The sequence below is a fragment of the Orycteropus afer genome, unplaced genomic scaffold, assembly GCF_000298275.1.
Source record: "Orycteropus afer afer isolate SDZICR_OR568_19922 unplaced genomic scaffold, OryAfe1.0 scaffold00012, whole genome shotgun sequence".
NCBI lineage: Eukaryota > Metazoa > Chordata > Mammalia > Tubulidentata > Orycteropodidae > Orycteropus > Orycteropus afer.
Window position 1 is genome coordinate 7,875,790 of NW_006921599.1, and position 23,020 is coordinate 7,898,809.

Genomic DNA, 23,020 nt, shown 5'->3' on the forward strand with positions numbered 1-23,020 from the left:
GAGGAGTGGCTGGTGGGTATGAACCGCCAGCCTTCTGGTTAGCAGTCAAGTGCTTTAGCCACTATGCTACCAGAGCTCCCAATGTTAATGTTAGTATCTTGTAAAGCTAACACTAATCAATAACAATGGTTATAAAGACTAAGCTTTGCTCATGACCTAATTTACCCTTCCACCATCTAATGAAGTACTATCCCCATAGTATAGATAAATTTAAAAAGATAAATTTAAAAGATTTTGTCCAAGTGCTAACTGATTAAATGAAAACTTCAAGTACAACACTACTCTCATGGGTACCATCCTGACATTGCACACAAAAGGTGAAATGTTGCAGGTCCAAATCTCAAATCAAGACAATTATTCTGTTTATACTCTCTAGTATTTAAAATAAAAACCCAGTCTTAGAAAGAACATCTGGAAGACAGAACCATAGAAAAGATAACAATAATGAAGATGGTAGTTATCTATCATGCATTAATATCATGCGAGGCAATGTTTCAGGCACTAACAATTTCTACTAGAATAACCCTGAGGTTGATAATATTATGCCCATTTTGTGAAAAGGCAAACTGATGTAGTGAGAGGTTAAGATCACACAACTAGTCTATACTTCTTTTTATAAACCATAGTTTCTTTTAATTACCAATCTAAACATTAAGAGGAAAAATCTAAAATTTTCTTCTCATATTTTATTTTCAGTGTAACTCAAGAAATGTTTATCGAACAAAGCTGCCAGATGCTGAGGATACAAACATCGAAGACCAGAACCTCTCAATGCTTTAAAGAATTCACATGCATGGTAGGGAAGGCAGGTATGAGTCACGTGCTGCGTATGTGACAATACAGAAACAGGTTGAAGAGACATGCAAACTGAGACTGAGAGAAAGGAGAAAAAGCACAGTTGGAGTCATGAGTAAAAGGTTAGCTCCTCAAATACCATGCTAAGAAACGTGACATTTTTCCAGTAAGGCAATAGGGTTTTAAACAGAAGACTGATTTGGATTAAATTTGAGTTTATAAAGACCATACTAGCAATATTACAAAAGATGATTCAGAAGTGAAGGGAAGTTGTTAGCAAGAAAACTAATAAAGTCATTAATTTTTTAAATGATGTTATAAAATTGTGTTGGTGATGACAACCAAAGAAATAAAAATAAGCAATTTAAACATGGTTAAATCCATTAAAGCTGGAGTAAGGTAGCAGTGGCACTGGTATCAAGGTGTTCTGGTGGCACAGTGGTTGAAGGATTTGGCTGCCAACCAAAAAGTCAGCAGTTCAAATCCACCAGTCACTTCTCAAGAGAAAGATGAGGCAATCAATCTCCTTCCATAAAGATTTATAGCCTTGGAAACACTGTGGGACAGTTCTACTCTATCCTATAGGAGGGTTATGAGTCAGAATAGACTTGATGGCAGTGGGTTTGGTTTGGGTTTTGCCACTGGTACATTCCTTCATTACTGCTGGTAAACAGGTAGAAGCTTTCTAGAAAGCAATATAGCAATAAGTAGTAAAAGCCACAATAATGTTCATATGTTCTGACCCAGTAATTCCATTTCTAGGAATTTAACCCAATGGAATAATTTTAAGGAAGAAACATAAAAATACATGTATAAAGGTATTCACTAAAGCATGTGACATAAAAGTAAATGTTGTTGTTGTTGTTGTTATGTGCCGTCGAGTCCGACCCAACTCATAGCGACCAGAGCTCCATAAAAGTAAATAAGTAACAATAAAAACAAAACCAAAACCCACTGCTGTCTACTGGATTCTGACTCATAGTGACCCTATAGAAATAGGGCAGAACTGCCATACAGAGTTTCCAAAGCTATCATCTTTACACAAGCAGATGGCCACATCTTTTTGCCGCAGAGTGGCTGGTGGATTGGAACTGTTGGTCTTTCGGTTTGCAGCTGAGTACTTTAACCACGGCACCACTGGGGCCCCTCTAACAATAAAAAAATAAATTGGTAACAGCAACACAATAGAGTACCATGTAGTCATTTAAAAATAACTGTAAATAATGCACAGAAAACTGGGAGGAAATAAATTTTATAATAGTAAATAAAAACAAAATACCAAATAGTATAACCATAATTACTAACTAGGCCAAATATATGCACATGGAAGTTAAGTGCTAAACTGAAAATATCTGAGAAATATCATGGCATTATGGGTTATTTTTTATTTTAAAGAAAAAATATTACCTCAATGGGAATAATTTCTGAGGAAAATGTGACATCATTTAGGTAGTATTTTCAAACTGTACTAAGACATGGCTTAAAATCCAGAGCAGTTTCTAAAGAAGCTGAATCGAAATGGTTCTATTTCTGCTTTAGTTACTAGATTAAAAGTTCCTTGCAGGCTAGGGCTGCTCATTCATCTATGACTTTCCCACAGTGCCTACACAATGCCTTGCCACATAGGATAAGTTTAATTAATAGCTGCTGCACAAACCAATTCAGGCAATTCTCCTGGGAGCCACTGGCAGACCTAGGCAGGTGAAGTACAAAAACAAAGACAACAGGAAAAGAACACCGTGAAAAAAGGAAAGAGAAACTGTGCCATCAGCTACTACAGGAACCCATTTTCGCTACAGAGGAGCCACTCATACAATCTACAATCATGCCTGCTTCCCTACATCTGAGCTGAACCAAGCAAAATACAAAAGTATCTTTTGATGAGAGAAGCAGATTACTTAGATCTTATGTTCAATCTAAGGAATTCTGGTGGCATAGTGGTTAAAGCATTTGGCTGCTAACCAAAAGGTCAGCAGCTTGAACCTACCAGCTACTCCGCAGGAGAAAGATGAGGCAGTATGCTTTCCTAAAGATTTAATAGCTGTGGAAATCCTATGGGGCAGTTCTACTCTATCTTATAGGGCCACTATGAGCTGAAATCAACTCAATGGCAGTTTTTTTTTTTTTTTTTAATCTTCAATCTTAACCAAATCTCTCTCTCTCTACATATATATACATACATATGATCCAAAATTTATGCAAATCCTAAAACACTGAGAGTTCTAAAAACCACTACAATTACATGAGTACTGAAATGAAGAATATAAAGAAGAGGAATTTCTAAATCTTCTCAACTATGGCAACATTTTTTTTTTCCTCTCAACTCACTAAACTCACTGCTGCCAAGTCAGTTCCAACTCATAGGACCACTCCTTGGGTTTCTGAGGCTGTATCTCTATGGAAGTAGATTGTCCAGTCTTTCTTCCGAGGAGTGGCTGATGGGTTTGAACCACCAGCCTTCTGGTTAGCAGTAAAGTGCCTTAGGCACTATGCCACCAGAGCTCCTAGTTGCCCTCAAATTCTGGCTTCTCTTTTCCTTCTGGCCTTGTTAGCTGGCTACTTACCAGGTAGATCAGTGACCTATCTTATGCCCATCTGAATCAAGGTAAGTTTGGGGAACAAAAGGGAAGGAGCTCAATATCTTAAGAAAAGTCTCAAGCACTTGCCATTTGTTTTTAAGTCAGAGAAGCAAAAGCAAAGCCATCTAAAGATGGGAATACACACCTTAACATAACTTATAATCAAGGAGTTATCTTTGAGAATAGACCATAAAATGTTATTTTTCTGAGCTTCATGCAAATTACAATCAAAGACACAACAAGCTGATAGAGAATAATCTTAAAATTTCAAAGACACTATGTAACTCACACATGTGGGTCCAAGATCCTTCCAGAAGTCTGTCAGGTTAAAACTATTTCACTAACAACACTCTCTCTCTCATTCTCTCACAATTACACAGTGCGATTTTCTCTGGTGGCGCAGTGCTGAAAGCATTTGACTGTCAACCAGAAGGCTGGCGGTTCAAATCTACCAGCCAATCAACAGAAGGAAGATGGGGCTAGAATCTACTTCCATAAAGATTTACCACCTTGAAAACCCAATGCGGGTCAGTATGAGTCAAAACTGATCCGTGGCAGTGTTTTTTTTTTTTTTTTTTTAACATGGTGTGTAGACTTTAATAGACTGAATGCAAAAGCACATATGAGAATCCATTCTTCTATTCAGAGAAGCTTTTCTTCTATTAAAAAACATTTGCAGAAATTGTGTTGTGGTGATGGGGGAGGTAAGTTATTTTTTATAAAAATTTTATTTAACAGACTCATTATTACTTTTAAATGCATTAATAAGAATTTTTATGTTAGTCTTCATTTCTAATATGGTTAATAGCAGTAGCTATAACCCATATAAACCAAAGCTCGTTGGGATCCTAAATAATTTTTAAAGAGGCCAGATACCAAAAAGGTTGTATTCTGTTTCCTAAATGGGTAACTTCAGATACCCAAAATAACTTGATAACTGAGCCTAAATATTAAGTTTCTTCTCAGCACTCCTGATATCAGAAAAGGTTCTACAAAGTGGTATGGTGATGAAAATTGCAAATCTGGAAAAATCAGTCACACTTTTCAAATGAATTCAATTTCAATTAAATACACATTTACTGAATACCTATATGTTAAACATTAAGGAGCCCTGGTGGCAAATTAAGGAGCTCTGGTGGTATAGTGGATAAGGAATTTGGCTGCTAACCAGAAGGTCAGCAGTTCAAACCCACCAGCCCCTCTGTGGAAGGAAAATGGGGCAATCTACTTTTATAAAGATTTACAGCCTCAGAAACCCAATGGGGGTCATTATGAGTCAGAATCAACTTGATGGCAGTGAGTATGGTGTCGTCCCCTCCCCCAGTGCTCAGCTGCTAACCAAAAGCTTGGCAGTTTGAACCCACCCAGCCAGCAGCACCATGGGAGAAAAGACCTGTTCCCATAGAGATTATATCCTAGGAAGCCCAATGAGGCAGTTCTACTGTCACACAGGGTCACTATGAGTCCGACTACACCTGATGACACACAACAGCAACATGCTAAACATCAGAGAAATGTTTAAAAAAGAAAAAAAAAAATCAAAAAGGGTCAGGAGACTTAAGTGAAGATATATAGTCTGACCTCAAGGAAGGAACTCTGTCTATAGGGCAAATGGGGACAGCCATTTTCCCAGTATATGAATGTCTCATTTGACTTTTCAAATGAAAAATCGTTTAAATCATATAATTCACCAATTCCCTTTTATTTAACATAAGGATCAAAATTTGGCCTTTTTTTGACAGCTCATTTAGAAATAGCGGTTGTTGTAATATACAGCAGATGCATTAAATGTGGTAAATACACCTCTCTTTCCACCTCACTTAAGGTAGCTGCTTAACCCAGCCTAGACTATGCCAACCTATTACATATACACAGATGTATATGTACGAGGGTACAACTGTTCCATTTCTACTGATTTTGTGTCAAGGTTACTATCCTGTATTAGGTGCTCCAGGTGCTGCTGACCAATTTACCAACACTCATGTTAGGTCAGGAAAAGATAGCAAGAGTCTGTTGTCCTTCTCAAGACTACCCCATGCAGCTCCCCTGCCACCACCACCCCCCCTTTTTTCTAAACTTCTTTCAAAACATTCAGGAGAAAATGTTTTTAACAAATTAACCTTGAGCTCAACCTAATGCATGAGGAAAAAAAAAAAAAACATACACACACAGTGACTAATAAGTTAATGTTTCATAGGCTTACAGAGCTGATGAGAATGGAAAGGAAAAAAAGAACCTTTTAAAAGAGCCATAATGTCTCTACAACTAACTGCAATGTTGAGTTAAGTTAGTGGAAAAGCCCTCTATCTTCAACTGATGTACAAAAATGTGGATAACTTACTGCATTATTTAAATTTTAGCCATTTTGCTATCCACTATGGACATCAATCCAGAACAGTTTTCAACATAAAATGTATTTTAACTATTCTGTCTGTGAAAGATGACCCAATGCCCATCACCAACTCCCCTCAAAATGAAAATCATGCATTATTATTTCAATCTGCTGCAACACTGAACCATGTTTACTAAAATAATTTAAAAAATCTCAAATTTATAGTTTTATCAGCAAACTCACATTGTTTCTAATAACTGCCAATTTTACAGCAAAAAAATAAAACTAAGTAACTTGACAAAGGCCACACAATGCTGATAAATGGCAAGAGTGAGATTTAATCTGCATTTCTGACATGAAGTCCAATGCTCTTCCTAGTAGACAAGGGCTAACTCCATCAAAATTTTTCTCTCTCAATTACGTAGGGGCAAGAGGGATCCATGCCCAGCTTTCTCAAGAAAAGTTTTTAGTACAGTGTGTAATGTTCTATAAAATGCTATTTCAGCTGTTTTGACAGATCTGTAATTTTTCAAGAGAGAACAAATTTACCTTCAACATTTTTTTATTTGCTGTGTTCTTGCCACATTCTCGCCTTAGTTGTTCACTCATTGCTTGCAGCTCTCTTCCAAAGTGGATCATTCTTTCTATGGCGGCTTGACTTCCTCCACACAACTGGCGTCTCAATTGACTGGAATCAACTTCTGTTAAGTAAAACAAACAAGTATTTTACTACCTTACTGAATGAAGCATAATGACGAAAGAAAACACAAACTGCTGATAACATGCCCTATACATTGCTTTAATACTTACTCCCTAACAGTTCATCTAAATATGCAGATTTATTTTAAATTTCATAGTGAAAAGATATATTTTAACTAGTCTCACGAGTCTAGGGACCCATGTCTTGCATACAGTTGAGAGTCAAGAGACAACTTTTCAGCGTTAGGATGTACTCAGTATGTCAGGAGAAATTTTATGAGATGTTAAGTGCAATTCTTCAATGCTACATTAAGCAACATTTAAAGAAAAAAAAAAGTAACTAATATTTTGTCTGCTTTAACTGACACAGAACAAAGATAGCATTAAATGATTCTGGGAAGCTAACAGAGGCTAAATGATTCCAATAAAAACACAGACAATACTACATTATACTAATCAAAACATACTTTTAGAAAATAACTTTATATATAGTGTATACCTTGACTGACAACAATGTAACCACGAAAAGTCATTAATGAAGATGATGATGATGATAATGGCTCACATTTATTAACATTTACTTTGTGTTATTAATTTTTTACAGATAAACCAATTTTATCTTCACAATGAGCTATGAGGTAGTTGTTATTATATCCATTTTACAGATGAAGAAACTGAGGCACAGAGCAATTAACTTGCTATGGTCACACAGCTAGCAAGTGACAATATTAGAATTCACATCCAGGTAATCTGTCTCTAGAACTCCTAATCTTGATCATTATCCTGAAATTTCTCTTTCAAAGTCAAGGTTGCTGATTTCTAATAGAGTAAAACTAAGCTGCCACTTTAATCAAATTCCTTGTTTGAAAAAGTGAATTATATATTGGAATCCATCATCCTCAACAACAAGGTAGTGATGAAATAAACAATAAAAGAAAAATCTTGCATTTATAAAGCAGTTTCTCATAGGAACTCTGAATACTTTAATAAATGTCTTTAAACTTCAGTATACTAAGAAATCTAATGTCTCCAGGCAATTCTGACAAATCCTTCATAACCTTCGGTAATTTTCATTCCAATGGAGAAGAATGTTTGCTGATGGTTTAACTTTATGGTACAATTTAATTTACTACATAATTTGTCAATAAAGTGAAATTATGCATGATATTGTAACTTTGAGTCACATAATTTTGGAGAAGAATGGGAGAGTCATACTTAAACACCACCATATGCTGTATTATGCATAAAAATATGTTCAGATTTCTTAGGAAACTTTGATTAGAATCTATAAAATCAACCTACCCACATGTCTTCGGTGGCTATACTGAATTAAATGTAAAAAATTTTCCTATATCCAACCTTCAAATATTCTAAAGGCTCAACACTAATAAGATAGTACTGCTGTATTAATGGCAGCACTGAAGTTAAGCCTAAATAGACAGTTTGTCAAAGAAAAATGTCTGGCATTTATCTTCAGAGGGTACAGAAAAGTAGCTCTACTCTCACAACCCACAATCTCAAAAGAAAAGTTTAAGAAAAGTATTTATTATTGTCAATCCTATAGCATATATATCTTTAAATTTGGCTTATGCTCATCATCTGTGAATCAGTACAAATAAAAACATAACCTTGTAGCCATCATTTTTTATTAAAAATGTAAGAAATATCACTGCAGACCCATTTCGGCGTCACAATCTTCCATTTCGTGGTCATGTTTAGAGCTACCATTTAGGAAACCATTGGATGAAGTTTCTCCAACTCCATTGGAGCAGTGATCTGTTTCCATGTCTACATCATTACTGAAAACAAAAAAACATACCTAATTTTAGAAATATCATACTTGTAACTAACTTAGTTTGAAACAAAAGTTGTTACTCAACTGTATAGCCTACTTATAAACTGGCTCAAAAGGCAATAGCAATCTGCAAAGAAAGAGATTTAGTTAAATCTCAAATGTATTCAAAGTCAAGTATGTAGGTGACTTTTAGAAAACTTGTAACCCTAGAGACAAGGGAGAGAAAAGGTTCACATGCTAAAATGTAGTTGTTTTAGGACTTACATCAACATGGAGCAGTCATACATCAGCACAATAGTCCTATGACTTTTCAAACCCAGATCTGCACTTCACTCTGTTAGTCAATTCTTGCCCCAGCATTTCTCCTCAGAATTCATTTCCAGCATGTAAGGGGAAAATCTTACACTTAAACGCATAAATTTCACTACTGGAACCCGTGTCACTTCTTTCTTGTGCTCAAATTCAACACACTTCTAGACTATTCCTTAATAGTCTTGACACTCTGGCATTTGTTCTATTTAAAAATGTATCCTCTCCTTTCAAAGGTAAACAATAATCTTAAAAACCAAATATTATAATTCCTCAGACTCATCCTCTTATGTAACTTTTCAGTACCTGACACTTTTTGTTTCTCATAGGTTGTTTATTGGCTGAAATTTCAAAGTATTGCTGAACTTCAATTTTAGAAATGCTGTCTTTGGACATATCGGATGTTTCTAAGTCTCATTCATTCCACATTTAATACGTGACGATAACTACATCTGAACACACATAACTTGTCAATCTATTTCCTTCACATTCATCCACATTCTTAGAGAACTAAAAACAAAACAAAAACCCCACTGACTACAGATAAGCAAAAACAGTCTACACATAATGCCACCAGAGGTAACCACTGGTAAACACGATGGAGTGAACTTAAGTATGTGTAGGAGTATAAGGGTGTATTCATGTCTATACATTTCTGTTAGTCGAATTGGTAAGGTAAAAAGACACATAAACTCTAGGAAGAAGAGGGCAATGGCTCTAGGATTTCAGACTAGACTTTCGCAGTCATAAAAAGTTAGTTTATCATATTGACAAACTTTGAAAATTGGTAAGACAACCAAACTTCTAAACATAATCTTTAACAGAGATTCTTAAGATCATAAACTTCAATGATCTTAATAAAATACTAAACCTTCTTTAGAATAAAGCATTTGAGAGGCATTTATTCATTCAACACACATTTAAAAGATGCCGAGGCATGTACCACGTAAGGTGCTAAGAATATAATGAAAGCTGCCGGTCCTCCAGCAGCTAATAGCTTATAAAAAGCTGATTATGATATTACATTGTAAAGTGATCAATACTATGATGAAAGTTAAGCACAAGAAACAACACAACATATTCTCTAGATTGTTTGGTAGGCATATAAATCAAGAAACACCTCCTGAAAGAGGCTACATCTGAACTGAGTTTTACAGCTCGAACAGAAGTCAGGATGGACGTTAGGGAGGACAGGGAGAAGAACATTTCAGAAAGTGGGAGGTATAACAGAAAAAACACACATATGCAAGTCAGAAATCCTAGGAACACCTCAGCTCCACTACCTATTATTTACTGACTTTTATTTAAAAAAAAAAAAAAAAAAAGTCATTAACTATTTTGATAGTCAGGTCTACATCTGTAAAATGGTTTTTTCATAGTTAATACCATCTTTCTCTACTTCAATCTTGTTGTAAGGAAAGCCATTATCAAATATAAAATAATGGTTACTGTTTAAAAGGTTATAACGGTTACCTAAAAGCTTACTTTCTTCCCCTTTTACACTGTGCAGAAAGGAGGATGCTGTGTCTTCAACCCCTTCCATTTCCTTGAACTCAGGTAACAGTAAGTCCCTTTAGCAATTTCCTACCCTTAATACAGCATTTAAGAGAAAAACTGAGTGCAATCCTACCTACAAACAATGGCAGAACTTTATCAACAACGAAGTACTAAAGTACTATAATGCACTTAATGGATTAACTTTAAAGTTTTCCATACATAATTATTATTACAATAGTCTAATTTCGTATTTCTAATATGTCATCTTCAATTTGAAAACTTCCCTGATCTCCTCAGCAAAAAATAACTTTTCTATTATTCTCACACCACTTTTATGAACCTGCATTAAACTTTTTTCATATACCACCATTCAGTAGATATTTGTCATTTGTGACAGATAACCTGAAAATTCTGACTAATCTCCAAATGCATATTTTTACATGCTTTCACAAAAATGTTTCCATGATAAAAAAAATCAAGATTCTATGATAAAATCTATCTACCTTTTCATCTTTCAGTAAGGTTCTATCTTCCAATATGAAAATTTTGTACCAACCAGAATATTCCCCCAAATGCAAACAAACCCATCTATGTTATAGGACCAAACTACCATCAAACTGGTAAGTTCATCCATTATCTTTATGAATATGAAAGTTCACTAGACTTGAACCAAATTGAGATTCCAATGCTGAGGTCTGTGCAGGCTCATTCACAAGAATTTGCTCATGCACAGTAGTGTACCTACCCCTTACTTATTGACTCTTCAACTTACCTAACCTTTCATATGTACAATAGTAAGATATCTACTATCTGACTACTTTGTACATTAATGACATACATCTAGCAGTAAGGAACACTAAGGTGCTGGCTTTAATGGTCAGGGTTATATGTCAACTTGGCTCGACCATGCTCCTCAGCAGTTTGGCTGTTATGTAAAGATATAATTTGGCAGGTATGTAATGATGTAGTCATCCTCCATTTTGTGATCTAATGTGGTCATCCTCTGCTTCTGCATAATGCCCATTTTTGTGTAATGATCTAGTCTTTGGAACCTAACCATGTCAATAAATGAGCAGTAGGTGTAATCAAACCAAATGATTACACTTCATGAACTTTCAGTTTCATGAAATTTAAAACCTGAGTATGACACAAGTTGTAGTATACTGAGTTAAACATCACTTTTCTAAAAGCTTTTCAAAGTCAGAGACTACATCATAATCACATTTGTATCCCAAATGTCTAGCAGAATGTTTGACACCCAAAAGGTCTTTAATATATGTTTACTCAATGACTTAACCATCTGCTGTATGCAAGCTACTTAATGAAAGCTTCTTTGTAAAGTAAGTTATTTGGAACTTAGAGAACATTTCACTATTTACACTAAAAAATTCTACACACAGAGAAAAGAACAGTTGTACATATATCTTATTATGATAACATCAGAGGTTGAATATACTATGAGATTTAATTTAGAAACATAACAAATGGTATTTACGTGATCACCTGTATATGATATGGTTGGCAGATGAGAATGCACAGAGCCCTGAATGTGTCCCTATCAGTGGGAAGAAGGTATTAAAATCAGAGGAAAGAATTAAAGAAAGAGTCCGCATGCATACTGGAGACAGGAAAGCTGCAGAATCTTATTTCCTACCCTTTCAATCTCTGGGGATTTGGTAACTCCCAGACCCCCAAGTTAAACCATGTAATTTAATTATTTTGAAAACTATTAACAATAACAACATCTATAATTAGGATGCTTACATTAGTGCAAATGCTAGGGAAATCACTTACCTAGTGAAGTTATTAACTTGCTGTGATCTTGACATATTTATGCTGTTCAATTCCGGTACATTCAAATTGGATGACTGGTGTTTACTATGGCAATATGATTGATGTGCTTTATTTGATATTACACCATTACTACAACTTTCAAAACCTTAGAAAAGAAGAAAAAGATACCACATGGGAATAGAAACAAACATTGATTTGACTGGAAATAATGTCCTTACATCCTGTTTTTTTATTCAAGACTTTTGTAATGTAGGAGCATTAGTGTACCACTTAAACAGTAAAATAAGTCACTTTTTAAAGGATATTTAAGAATACTTAATAATGAGCTCCTCTAACATTTACTGAAGGATTAACAATGAATCTCGTAGTCAATCTCCCTTTGAGGACAGTACTATCATCCACCCTACTTTACCTTTGAGTATACTGAGGCTCAAAAGAATTTAAGAAATTGGTTTGTAATCACACAGCTAACTATCAATAATTTACTTAGTTAAAGCTAACAATAATTGTTTTTTTCAGAAGGAATGCAAACTATCTCCAAGCAACAAGACACACGTGTGAAAGTATTAATAGCAAAACATGAGGCAGAGAAGGGAAAAGGGGTATTTACATAAAACAGAAATAACATATGTGAAGGCAGAGAAGCACTACCACAGGATACCTTCACTGACTGAAAAGAGCTTGGCATTACTGAGGTGCAAGATGGAGATGAGATTTTTTTTTATGTTAAAGTAAAGGACTCTTTTGAGTTTTGCTTGTTGTTGTTAGTTGTAGCCATGATCGCTGATTGCTTAGACTTGTGGAAAGTCATTAAAAGAAAGCAAGCAGAATCATGATATGTTCATATTTGAGTTTTAAAAAGATTACTCAGGCACAAGCACAGAGCAACATTTGAAAGGGATGAGACTAGAGATAGAGAGAATGGTAGGTGGTTAGTACAGTTACCCAGTCAAGAAACAGTGATGGTCTTGGCCTATGGCAGTGAAAGAGATCTGAACCATACAGACTGACAGGATGTGGACGAGTTAAGAGTGAAGTTAAGAGGTACAATTATTCCTAGGTTTTTCCACTTTGGGTGACTGGGTGAACAGTAGTGTCACTAACTGAGATGAGGAAAATTCAAGGAAAAAAAGTCCTATACAAAGGTAAGAGTTGCTTTGAGCAAGCCAAGCCTGAAGTGGTTGTATGACATTCAAGAGGGGTGATGGCTAAGGTTCAGACACAAGAATCTTTTGCATATCCAGGACAGTGATGTAAGCGAAGAGGCAGTAATGAAGAGAGCATATGCTGACTGACAAAAGCCATGATGTTACTCTACTCTGTAAAAGGAAAGGAAACATCATTTGACTTCTGTTTTAGACAGCTGAATATACAGAGAAAGCTAACACCTGGGGAAACACAGAATTAAAGAGGTAAGCAAAGATAGACTGAGAAGGAGCTGAAATAAACTGTTACATTCACAAAAGCCAAGAAAGGAGAGAATTTCAAGAAAGAGAAAATCAAACACCACAGAGACTGGTGAGCTGAGAAAGGGATAGGAGAAAAGAACAGGAAGTAAACTCTGGCAAGAAGCTTGGTTGGAAAAGAAGGGAGACAGACCAGACAGACAGCCCACAGATTTGGTGAGCAGTGCCACAAAAATATCACAACCAAATTACCTTTATATTTATACTTTATGAAAAAACATAATTAATTTTTCATTATCTAATATCTATGACTTAATTTCTAGCGACAGCTCATTTTGAGTGTTGATTTTCGTTACGAAGATCTTCGAAAAATCTACTTTCAGAAACAACTGTTCTTTAAGTTACTGCTTGTACACAGGAATTTGTTCTACCTATAATTTTTCATCCAAAACATCTTAAGACCAAATGTCACATATGCAAGAAAATATCTAGAATTTTTTTTAGTTCAAAATTTTAAAGGAAGATAAAAACTTAAAAATAATGTAAGACTGAATCTCACCAGAAAAATGTGCAGTACTTCCTTTGCCTGATGCTAAATTGTGAATATTCATTCCATGGCTAGGGCTCATACTTGGACTACTAAAAGGTCGAGGACTAACAGGATAACTGTCTTGAGATTTTGGACTTCGGCCTCCCAAACATCGCACTTCACTATCTGTACCATTCACCATTTCTATAAACTGACGTACTCTAAAAAAGAAAACAAAACTTTATGTACACATAATCTTCAAATGACCTCTTTGTTTATTTAATAGCAACAGGTTTCTGAAATATTTTAGGAACTTGTACTTATCAGTAAGTCTGATCTTCAAAATAGTAAGCTAAAAATAATAAATATGGTTTCATACACTCCGTGGAAGGAAGACTGGGCAAGCTAGTTTCGTAAAGATTTAGACTCGGACACCCAAAGGAGGCCCCGATGAGTCGGAATCAACTTGATGGCAATGAGTTTTATACTATGCTAATATTTAAATATATTTTAATAATATTTATTTAATATATTAATATATTTAGTATAGATATAATATAAATAATATTTAAATAAATTTAAAATTTTCCAGAAAAATGAGTATAATACAAAAGATACTATAATAACTTTAGATGCTTAATCAAAATTTCACAGAGAAATGAAACTGTGTGTAGCTATAATAAAGAAAATTAAAATGGGCATTAAGTTTTTGGAGGTAAAAATAATTTTAACAAAATATGTGTACTTTGTAGTGGATCAAATAGCACACAAGAACATCATGTACTTTTATGTCCATATCAATCCGACACATAGCGACCTCTCATAGAGACCTCTATTGGGTTTTCAAGGTAGTACATCTTTACGGAAGTAGACTGCCCAGTTTTCCTTCCACAGAGGGGCTAGTGGGCTTGTACTGCCAACCTTCTGGTTAGCAGTCAAATGTCTTAGGCACTATGCCACCAGAGCTCCTTATGATAAAAAGCAGTAGCCTTCTCCCCTCCACTCTTCGATCTCGCCCCATTTCCATTTCTTTTACTCTAAAGTAAAACAATTCTGACATTTGACTTAAAAAAAGGTTTTTTCAATTGCTTAGAATTAAAATCTTAAGTTTATCCAAAAAGCAAATTCATTACAGATCAATGAAAAATGACAAACAGACCTTACTGTAAGATTTTTAGGGGGAAAAACAGATATGCATTTTCCAAATAAGATTTTCAGACTTTAGACACACAGACTGGTATAGAAAAAACATGTATTCAAAAGATGACATCTGTTTGTAATACTCAACACAAGTGCCACTGAAATGTGCTAAATTACAATATGTAAATACTTTTAAACAAGGTAGAACAAAAATTAAAACTATTACGCATGAAATTTATTTTGGTTTTATATAACTATCTAACTAAATGAATACGTAGCTATATATATGTAATAAATACAGCATATTTTATTAAACTCACTTTAATGTAAAAAGGAGATTAGGATTTCTTTCAAGTAAACTTGGGTATAACTGTTGTGTTGTTTCAATGGCTTCTCCCATTCTTCCTGCTAACACCAATTTCTGAATTCCTATTCAGAAAAAGAAAGCAAAAAATTAGGTGTTTTTTTTTTTCCAACATTTTATTGTGGTTTGGGCGAAAGTTTACACAGCAAATTAGTTTCTCATTCGACAATTTATACACATTTTGTTTCATGACATTAGTTACAATCCCTCACTATAACAGTACTCATCCCCCTTCCTTCCTGGGTTTCCTGTTTCCATTCGACCATCTGTTCTGTCCCTTCCTGCCTTCAGAAATTTGTTTTTGCGCAAATGCCTCCCTTTTGGTCTCCTATGGTTGATTATTCTAAGCAGCACATTCCTCACTGGTGTTAGTGCTTACTTTATACACTGTCTATTATTTGCTGAAAGGTGATCCTGGGGAGTAGGTTCAGTTCCAAGTCTGAAGGTTGTCTAAGAGGCACAATATTGGGTATTCTACCAGTCTCTCTGAGACCAGGAAGTCAGGTCTTTTTTCATTATTTTGAATCATACTGTACATTTTTATCCCACTCTGTCCAGGACCTTTGATTGTGAACCTAATCAGAGCGATCGTAGTAGCAGCCAGGCACCATCTAATTCTTCAGGCTAATCAAGGTGGTGGTTCATGTGGTCCATTAGTCTTTTGGATTGTTTTCTTGAGTCTTTGGTTTTCTTCACTCTTCTTTGTTCCAGTCAGGAAGAGACCAATAGTTGTATCTTAGATAGCTAGTCATAAGCTTTGAAGACTCTAGTCGCTACTAACCAAGTAGGGTATAGAACTTTATGTTTATGGACCCTGTTATGCCAAATGACCCAGATGTCTCCTAAGACTGTGGTCCTAAGCCCTCAAGCCCAGTGACCTCAGTCCCTTAAGTTGTCTCATTATGGGTAAGAAGTTTTCATAACATTGGTCCCTGTATGCTCTATTATATTATTGATGTTGTTGTTATGTGCCATCGAGTCAGCCCCAACTCATAGAGACCCCTCCTTAGGTTGCCAAGGCAGTATCACTACGGAAGTAGATAGCCCAGTCTTCCTTCCGAGGAGTGGCTGGTGAGATTGAACTGGCTGGTAGCACTATGCTACCAGAGCTCCTGCTCTATTATATACTTGGATCTATCTGCAGCACATACAAATACATATGTAGAAATATCCTCTGTGAAACCTATATATGCTTGGAGATGTACTCCCATAAGCCATCCCACAACTCTTCAGCTTACATATCTACCTACTTACCCATTTGTAAATTATTGGTTGTTATTACTGTTTTTGAAGGATTGTGTATGTAACAGTATTCACTGGTCATGCCGTACTGACCCCTCCCTTATTGTATATTGCATTTCCCTTTATCCAAGTTAATACCTGTCTACTATCTACTTAGTCATTTTCCTTCTCTCCTGGCTATCCCTGGTAACTAAAGAATATTTCTTTCTGTGCACAAACCTTTTCTTGACTTTTTAAAACAGTGGTCTCATATAGTATTTATCCTTTTGTGACTAACTTATCTTACTCAGCATATCATCCTCCAGGTTCATCCATGTTGTCAGATGTTTCAGAGATTCATCTTTATTTCTTAACTTTGCATAGTACTCCATTGTGTGTATGTTACCATAGTTTGTATACCCATTCATCCATTAATGGGCACTTAGGCTGTTTCCATCTATTTGCGACTATGAATAATGCTATAATGAACATGGGTGTACATATATCTGTGTCACAATTTCTCTATGATATATACCTAGTAGTGGGACTGTTGGAGCATATGGTATCTCTATTTCAAATTTTTTAAGGAAGTGCCATACTGCTTTCCACAGTGGTTATGTTGTTGTTAGGTGCCATCAAGTCAGTTTGGCTCATAGCAACTCTATGTACAACACAACAAAACACTGCCTAGTCCTGGGCCAGCCTCACAATCCTTGTTATATACCCGAGCACATCACTGCAGCCACTGTGCCAATCCATCTCGTTGAGGGTCTTCTCCTTTTTCGCTGACCCTCCACTTTACCAAGCATGATATCCTTCTCCAGGGACTGTCCATTCTGACAATATGACCAGAGTAACTGAGATGAAGTCTGGCCATTCTTACTTCCAAGGAGCATTCTGGCTGCACTTCATCCAGGACTGAATTGTTCATTTTTTTGGCAGTCCACAGTACTTTCAGTATTCTTCGCCAACACCACAACTCAAAAGCATCAACTCTTCTTTGGTCTTCCCTGTTCATTGTCCAGCTCTCACATGCCAATGAGGTGATTGAAAATACTATGACTTGGGTTAGGTGCATCTTAGTCTTCAAGGAGACATCTTTGTTCTTCAGCATTTGAAAGGGGTTCTTTTGCAGTAGATTTGCCCAGTACAATGTGTCATCTGATGTCTTGACTTCTGCTTCCATTGGTGTTGATTGTGGAACCAAATAATAGAAAATCTTTAACAACTTCAGTCTTTTCTTCATTTATTTTGATGCTGCTTATTGGTTCAGTTGTGAGGATTTTCATTGTATGTTAAGATGTAATCCACACTGAAGACTGAAGTCTTTAATCTTCATCAGTAAGTGCTTCAAGTCATCCTCACTTTCAACAAGCAAAGTTGTGTCGTCTACGTATTGCAGGTTGTTAATGAGTCTTCCTCCAATCCTGATGCCATATTCTTCTTCATACAGTCCAGCTTCTTGGGTTATTTGTTCAGCATACAGACTAATTCATAGCAACCCCCATTGGGTTTCTGAGGCTGTAAATCTTTATGGAAGTAGATTGCCCTGTCTTCCTTCCGTGGAGCGGCTGGTGGGTTTGAACCACTGACCTTCTAACCAAGTAGCAGTCAAGTGCCTTATCTACTATGCCACCAGAGCTCCTTTAGTTTTTTTTCTTACATTCCCATCAGCAGTGTATGAGAGTTTCAATCTCCCCACATCCTCACCAGCATTTGCTGTTTTGTTTTTTCAATCATTGCTATCACTCCTGGGATGAGATGTTATCTCATTGTTGGTTTGATTTGCATCTAACAGCTAATGACTGCAAGTGTTAAGTGTCTATACACATCCTTTGCCCACTTTTTAATGAGATTGTCTTTTCATTGTTGAGGTGTTGATATTTCCCATAAATTTTAGATTAGTCCCATGTCAGATATGTCATTGTCAGTTTTTTTCCCCAGTCCGTAGGTTCTTTTTTACTCTTTTGGAGAAGTCTTTTGATGCGTATTAATTGTTTAATTTTTAGGAGGTCCCAGTGGTCTAGTTTATCTCCTATTTGTGAATTTTTAGTTATATTTGACAGACTAGTTATGCCATAAATCAGGGCCCCTAAGTTTGTTCCTAGTTTTCTTTGATGATCTTTATGGTTTTATGTTTTACATTTAGACCTTTGATCTATCTAGAGTTAGGTTTTGTATATGCTGTGAGATATGGATCCTGTTCCATTTTTCAAGTAGATAACCAGATTTGCCAGTATCATTTATTAAATAGACTATCTCTTCCCTATTTAATGGTTTCAGCCCTTTAACAAAGATTAACTGTCCATAAGTGGGTGGATTTATTTCTGAGTTCTCAATTCTGTTCCACTGGTTTACATGCCCGTCACTGTACCAATACCAACCTGTTTTAACCACTGTGGAAGTATAGCAGGTTTTGAGATTGGGGAGTGTGAGGCCTCCTACTTTGTTGTTCTTCTTTAATAGTGCTTTACTTATCTAGGGTCTATTTCCTTTCCATAGAGAGTTGGTGATTAGTTTTTCCATCTCCTTAAACAATGTTGATGGAATCTGGATCAGGATTGCATGGTATATCTATGCTATGTTCTTCCATTTATGTAGCTCCCTTTTGGTTTCCTGCACATAGTGCTTTGTAATTTTCTTTGTACAGGCATACCTTGGAAATAGTATGAGCTCAGTTCCAGATCACCACAATACAGAGAATACTGCAATAAAGCAAGTCACAAAGATTTTCTGGCTTCCCAGTGCATATAAAAGTTATGTTTTCACTATAGTATAGTCTATTAAGTGTGCAGTAATATTAAGAAGAAGTTTGCATTAATGTGAGAATCACCAAAATGTGATAGAGAGACATGAAGCAAGCACATGCTGTTGAAAAATGGTGCCAAGAGACTTGCTCAATGTAGGGTTTCTACAAACTTTTAACTTGTGGGAAAAAAAGAGACATATTATCTGCATAGTACAATAAAGCAAAGCATAATAAAACAAGGCATGCCTCTATAAGTCTTTTACATCCCTGACTAGGTTCATTCAAAAATATTTCATTTTTTTGGTGTTCTTGTTGTTAGGTGCCATCAAGTCAGATCCAACTCATAGTGACCCTATGTATAGCAGAAGAAAACACTGCCCAGTCCTGTGCCAGCCTCACAATCCTTGCTATGGCCAAGCACATTGTTGCAGCCAGTGTCAATCCATCTTGTTGAGGGCCTTCCCCTTTTTTATTGACCCTCCACTTTACCAAGCATGATATACTTCTCCAGGGAATAATCCCTTCTTTACAACATGACCAAAATAGCTGAGACAAAGTCTGGCCATTTTTCCAAGGAGCATTCCAGCTGCACTTCTTCCAGGACAGATTTGTTAATCCTTTTAGTAGGCCATAGTACTTTCAGTATGTTTCACCAACACAATTCAAAAACATCAACTCTTCTTCAGTCTTCCTTATTCATTGCCCAGCTCTCACATGTGTATGAGGCAAATGAAAATACCATAGCTTGTGTCAGGTGCACCTTAAGTCTTCAAGGAGATATCTTTGCTTGTCAGCACTTGAAACAGGTCTTTTGCAGCAGATTTGCCCAATGCAATACGTCCTCTGATGTCTTGACTACTGCTTCTTTTGGTGCTGATTGTAGAACCAAGTAATATGAAGTCTTTGACTACTCCAATCTTTTTTCCATTTATTGTGACACTGCTTATTGGATTTTTGTTTCCTTTATATTGAGGTACAGCAGACTTATAGTCCTCAATCTACATTAGCAAGTGCTTCAAGTCATCCTTACTTTTCAGCAAGCAAAGTTGTGTAGTCTGTGTATCACAGGTTGTTAATGAGCTTTCCTCCAATCCTGATGCCAGATTCTCTGCATACAGTACAGCTTCTCAGGTTATTTGCTCAGCATACAGATTGAATTAAGTATAGTGACAACCCAGACACACTCCCTTCTTGATTTTAAACCAAGCAGTTCCCTTGTTCTGTTCGAACGACAGCCTCCTGGTCTATGTACAAGTCCCACATGAGCACAATTAAGTGTTCTGGAATTCCCATTCTTCTCAAATGTTATCTATAATTTATGACCCACACCACTGAATGCCTTTGCACAGTCAATAAAACACAAGTAAACATCTTTCTGGTATTCTCTGCTTATAGCCAAGATCTATCAGACACCAGAAATGATAACCCTCGTTCCATGTTCTCTTCTGAGTCCAGCTTGCATTTTTGGAAGTTCTCCGTCAACCATTTTTGAATTATCTTCAGTAAGATTTTACTTGCATGTGATATTAATGATATTGTTCAATAACTTTCACATTCTGTGGGATCACATTTCTTTGGAATGGGTACAAATACGGATCTCTTCCAGTCAGTTGGCCAGGTAGCTGTTTTCCAAATCTCCTGGCATAGCTAAGTGAGTGCCTCCAGCGGGGCATCTGTTTGTTGAAACATCTCAATGGGTACTCCGTGAATTCCTGGAACCTTGTTTTTCACCAATTCCTTCAGTACAGTTTCGACTTTTTCCTTCCATACCATTGGTTCTTAATCATATGCCAGCTCCTGAAATGAATGAACATCTACAAATTCTTTTTGGTACTGTGACTCTGTGCATTCCTTCCATCTTCTTTTGATGCTTCCTGTATCATTCAATATATTACCCATAGAATCTTTCAATACTGCAACTCAAGGCTTAGATTTTTTCCTCAGTTCTTTCAGCTTGAGAAATGTTGAGTGTGTTCTTCCCTTTTGGCTTCCCAACTCCATGTCTTCGCACATTTCATTATAACTGACTTTGTCTTCTCGAGCTGCTCTTTGAAATGTTCTGTTTAGCTGTTTTATCTTGTCATTTCTTCCATTTGCTTTAGCTACTCTTCACTCAAGGGCAAGTTTCAGAGTCTCTTCTGACATCCATCCTGATCTTTTCTTCCTTTCTTGTCTTTTTAATTACCTTTTCTTTCTTCATGGATGATGTTCTTGATGTCATTCTACAATTCCGCTGGTTTTCGATCATCAGTATTTAATGCATCTATTTAGATGGTCTCTAAATTTAGGAGGGATATATATCAGGTCATATTTTGGCTCTCATGGACTTGTTTTAATTGTCTTCAACATGAACTACATATGAGCAGTTGATGGTCTGTTCCATAATCAGCTCCTGGCCTTGTTCTTGCTGATGATACAGAGCTTCTCCTTTGCTTCTTGCCATAGAATAGTCCATCTGATTCCTGAGTACTACATCTGGTGAAGTCCCCATGTATAGCTGCCATCTGTGTTGTTGAAAAAAGGTATCTGCAATGTATAAGTTGTTGGTCCTGCAAAATTTTATCATGTGCTATCCAGCGTTATTTCTATCACCAAGGCCAAATTTTTCAACTGCTGGTGATTCTTCTTTGTTTCCAACTTTTGTATTCCAGTCACCAGTGATAATCAACATATCCTGATTGTGTGTTCAGTCAATTTCAAACTGAAGAAGTTGGCAAAAATCTTCAATTTCCTCATCTTTGGCTCTGGCGTTTGGTGCATAAATTTGAACAGTAGTAGTAGTAACTAGCCTTCCTTGTAGGCATATGGGTATTATCCTATCATTGACAGCATTTTTTTGGTGGCTATTGTAAATAGTACTGTTTTTCTGATTTCCGTTTCAGAGATCTCTTTGTTGGTTTAGAGGAATCTGGCTCATTTTGTATGTTGATATCATACCCTCCCACTTTGCTGAATCCTTGTATTAGTTCCAGTAGCTTTCTTGTAGAATCTCTCAAGGATTTTCTATGTATAGTATCATATCATCTGCAAATTAGGGTAGTTTTACCTCCTCCTTAACAATATGGATGTCTTTTAATTCCCTTTCTTGCGTTATTGCTCTGGCTAGGACATCCAATATAATACTGAATAAAAGTGGTGATAAAAGGCATCCTTGTGGGGCACCAGGTCTGCTGGTCTGACAGAGTCTGGTGGAGCCACTGAGACTATGGCCCCTAGCTGCCCTTCAGGTCTGGAATTGAACCCACACCTGTGGCTTTGAGCCAAACAGAAGATAGGCATATGAGTTGAACATTTACCTGAGGTAGATAACACTCCTTGGAGAGAACAATCATGGGAGAAAGAAGGACCGCATACACACAGGGAGACAGCTCAGAGGGCAGGAGTGCATGGAGGGATGGACACAGGGAAGAGGTAACTATTGGGAAGAAGTGGGAGGGGAGCTGCTGCACTGTGGTAAATTGTGGTCCATGTCATGAGACAAAGTGTATGTGAACTGCGGTATGGAAAGTGAATTTGCTCTGTAAATTTTCACCCAAATCACAATTTAAAAAAAAAAAGGGCATCCTTGTCTAGTTCCCATTCTCAAGGGGAATACTTTCAATCTTTCTCTGCTGACAATAAGTTTGCCCACTGGTGTTGTATATCTGCCCTTAATTATGTTAAGAAATTTCTGTTCTATTTCTATTTTACTGAGTTTTTTTTAATTATGAAAGGGTGCTGGATTTTATCAAATGCTTTTTCTGTGTCAAATGATATGATCATGTAATTCCTTTATTTTTTTATGTGGTGGATTATGTTGCTTGTGCTCACT

At 36.3% G+C, this 23,020-nt stretch overlaps 1 protein-coding gene across 1 annotated transcript in view; it reads right to left on the reverse strand.

Annotated features, from left to right (window-relative positions):
- Positions 1-23,020, reverse strand: part of RANBP9 (RAN binding protein 9) — a 176,772-nt gene that overhangs the window by 7,151 nt on the left and 146,601 nt on the right. The window contains exons 8-12 of the mRNA XM_007951859.2: positions 15,196-15,304; positions 13,766-13,956; positions 11,801-11,945; positions 8,083-8,204; positions 6,256-6,407 (exon numbers count right to left, since the gene is read on the reverse strand). Coding sequence (XP_007950050.1) covers positions 6,256-6,407; positions 8,083-8,204; positions 11,801-11,945; positions 13,766-13,956; positions 15,196-15,304 — 719 coding nt within the window. The remainder of the gene's footprint in view (positions 1-6,255; positions 6,408-8,082; positions 8,205-11,800; positions 11,946-13,765; positions 13,957-15,195; positions 15,305-23,020) is intronic.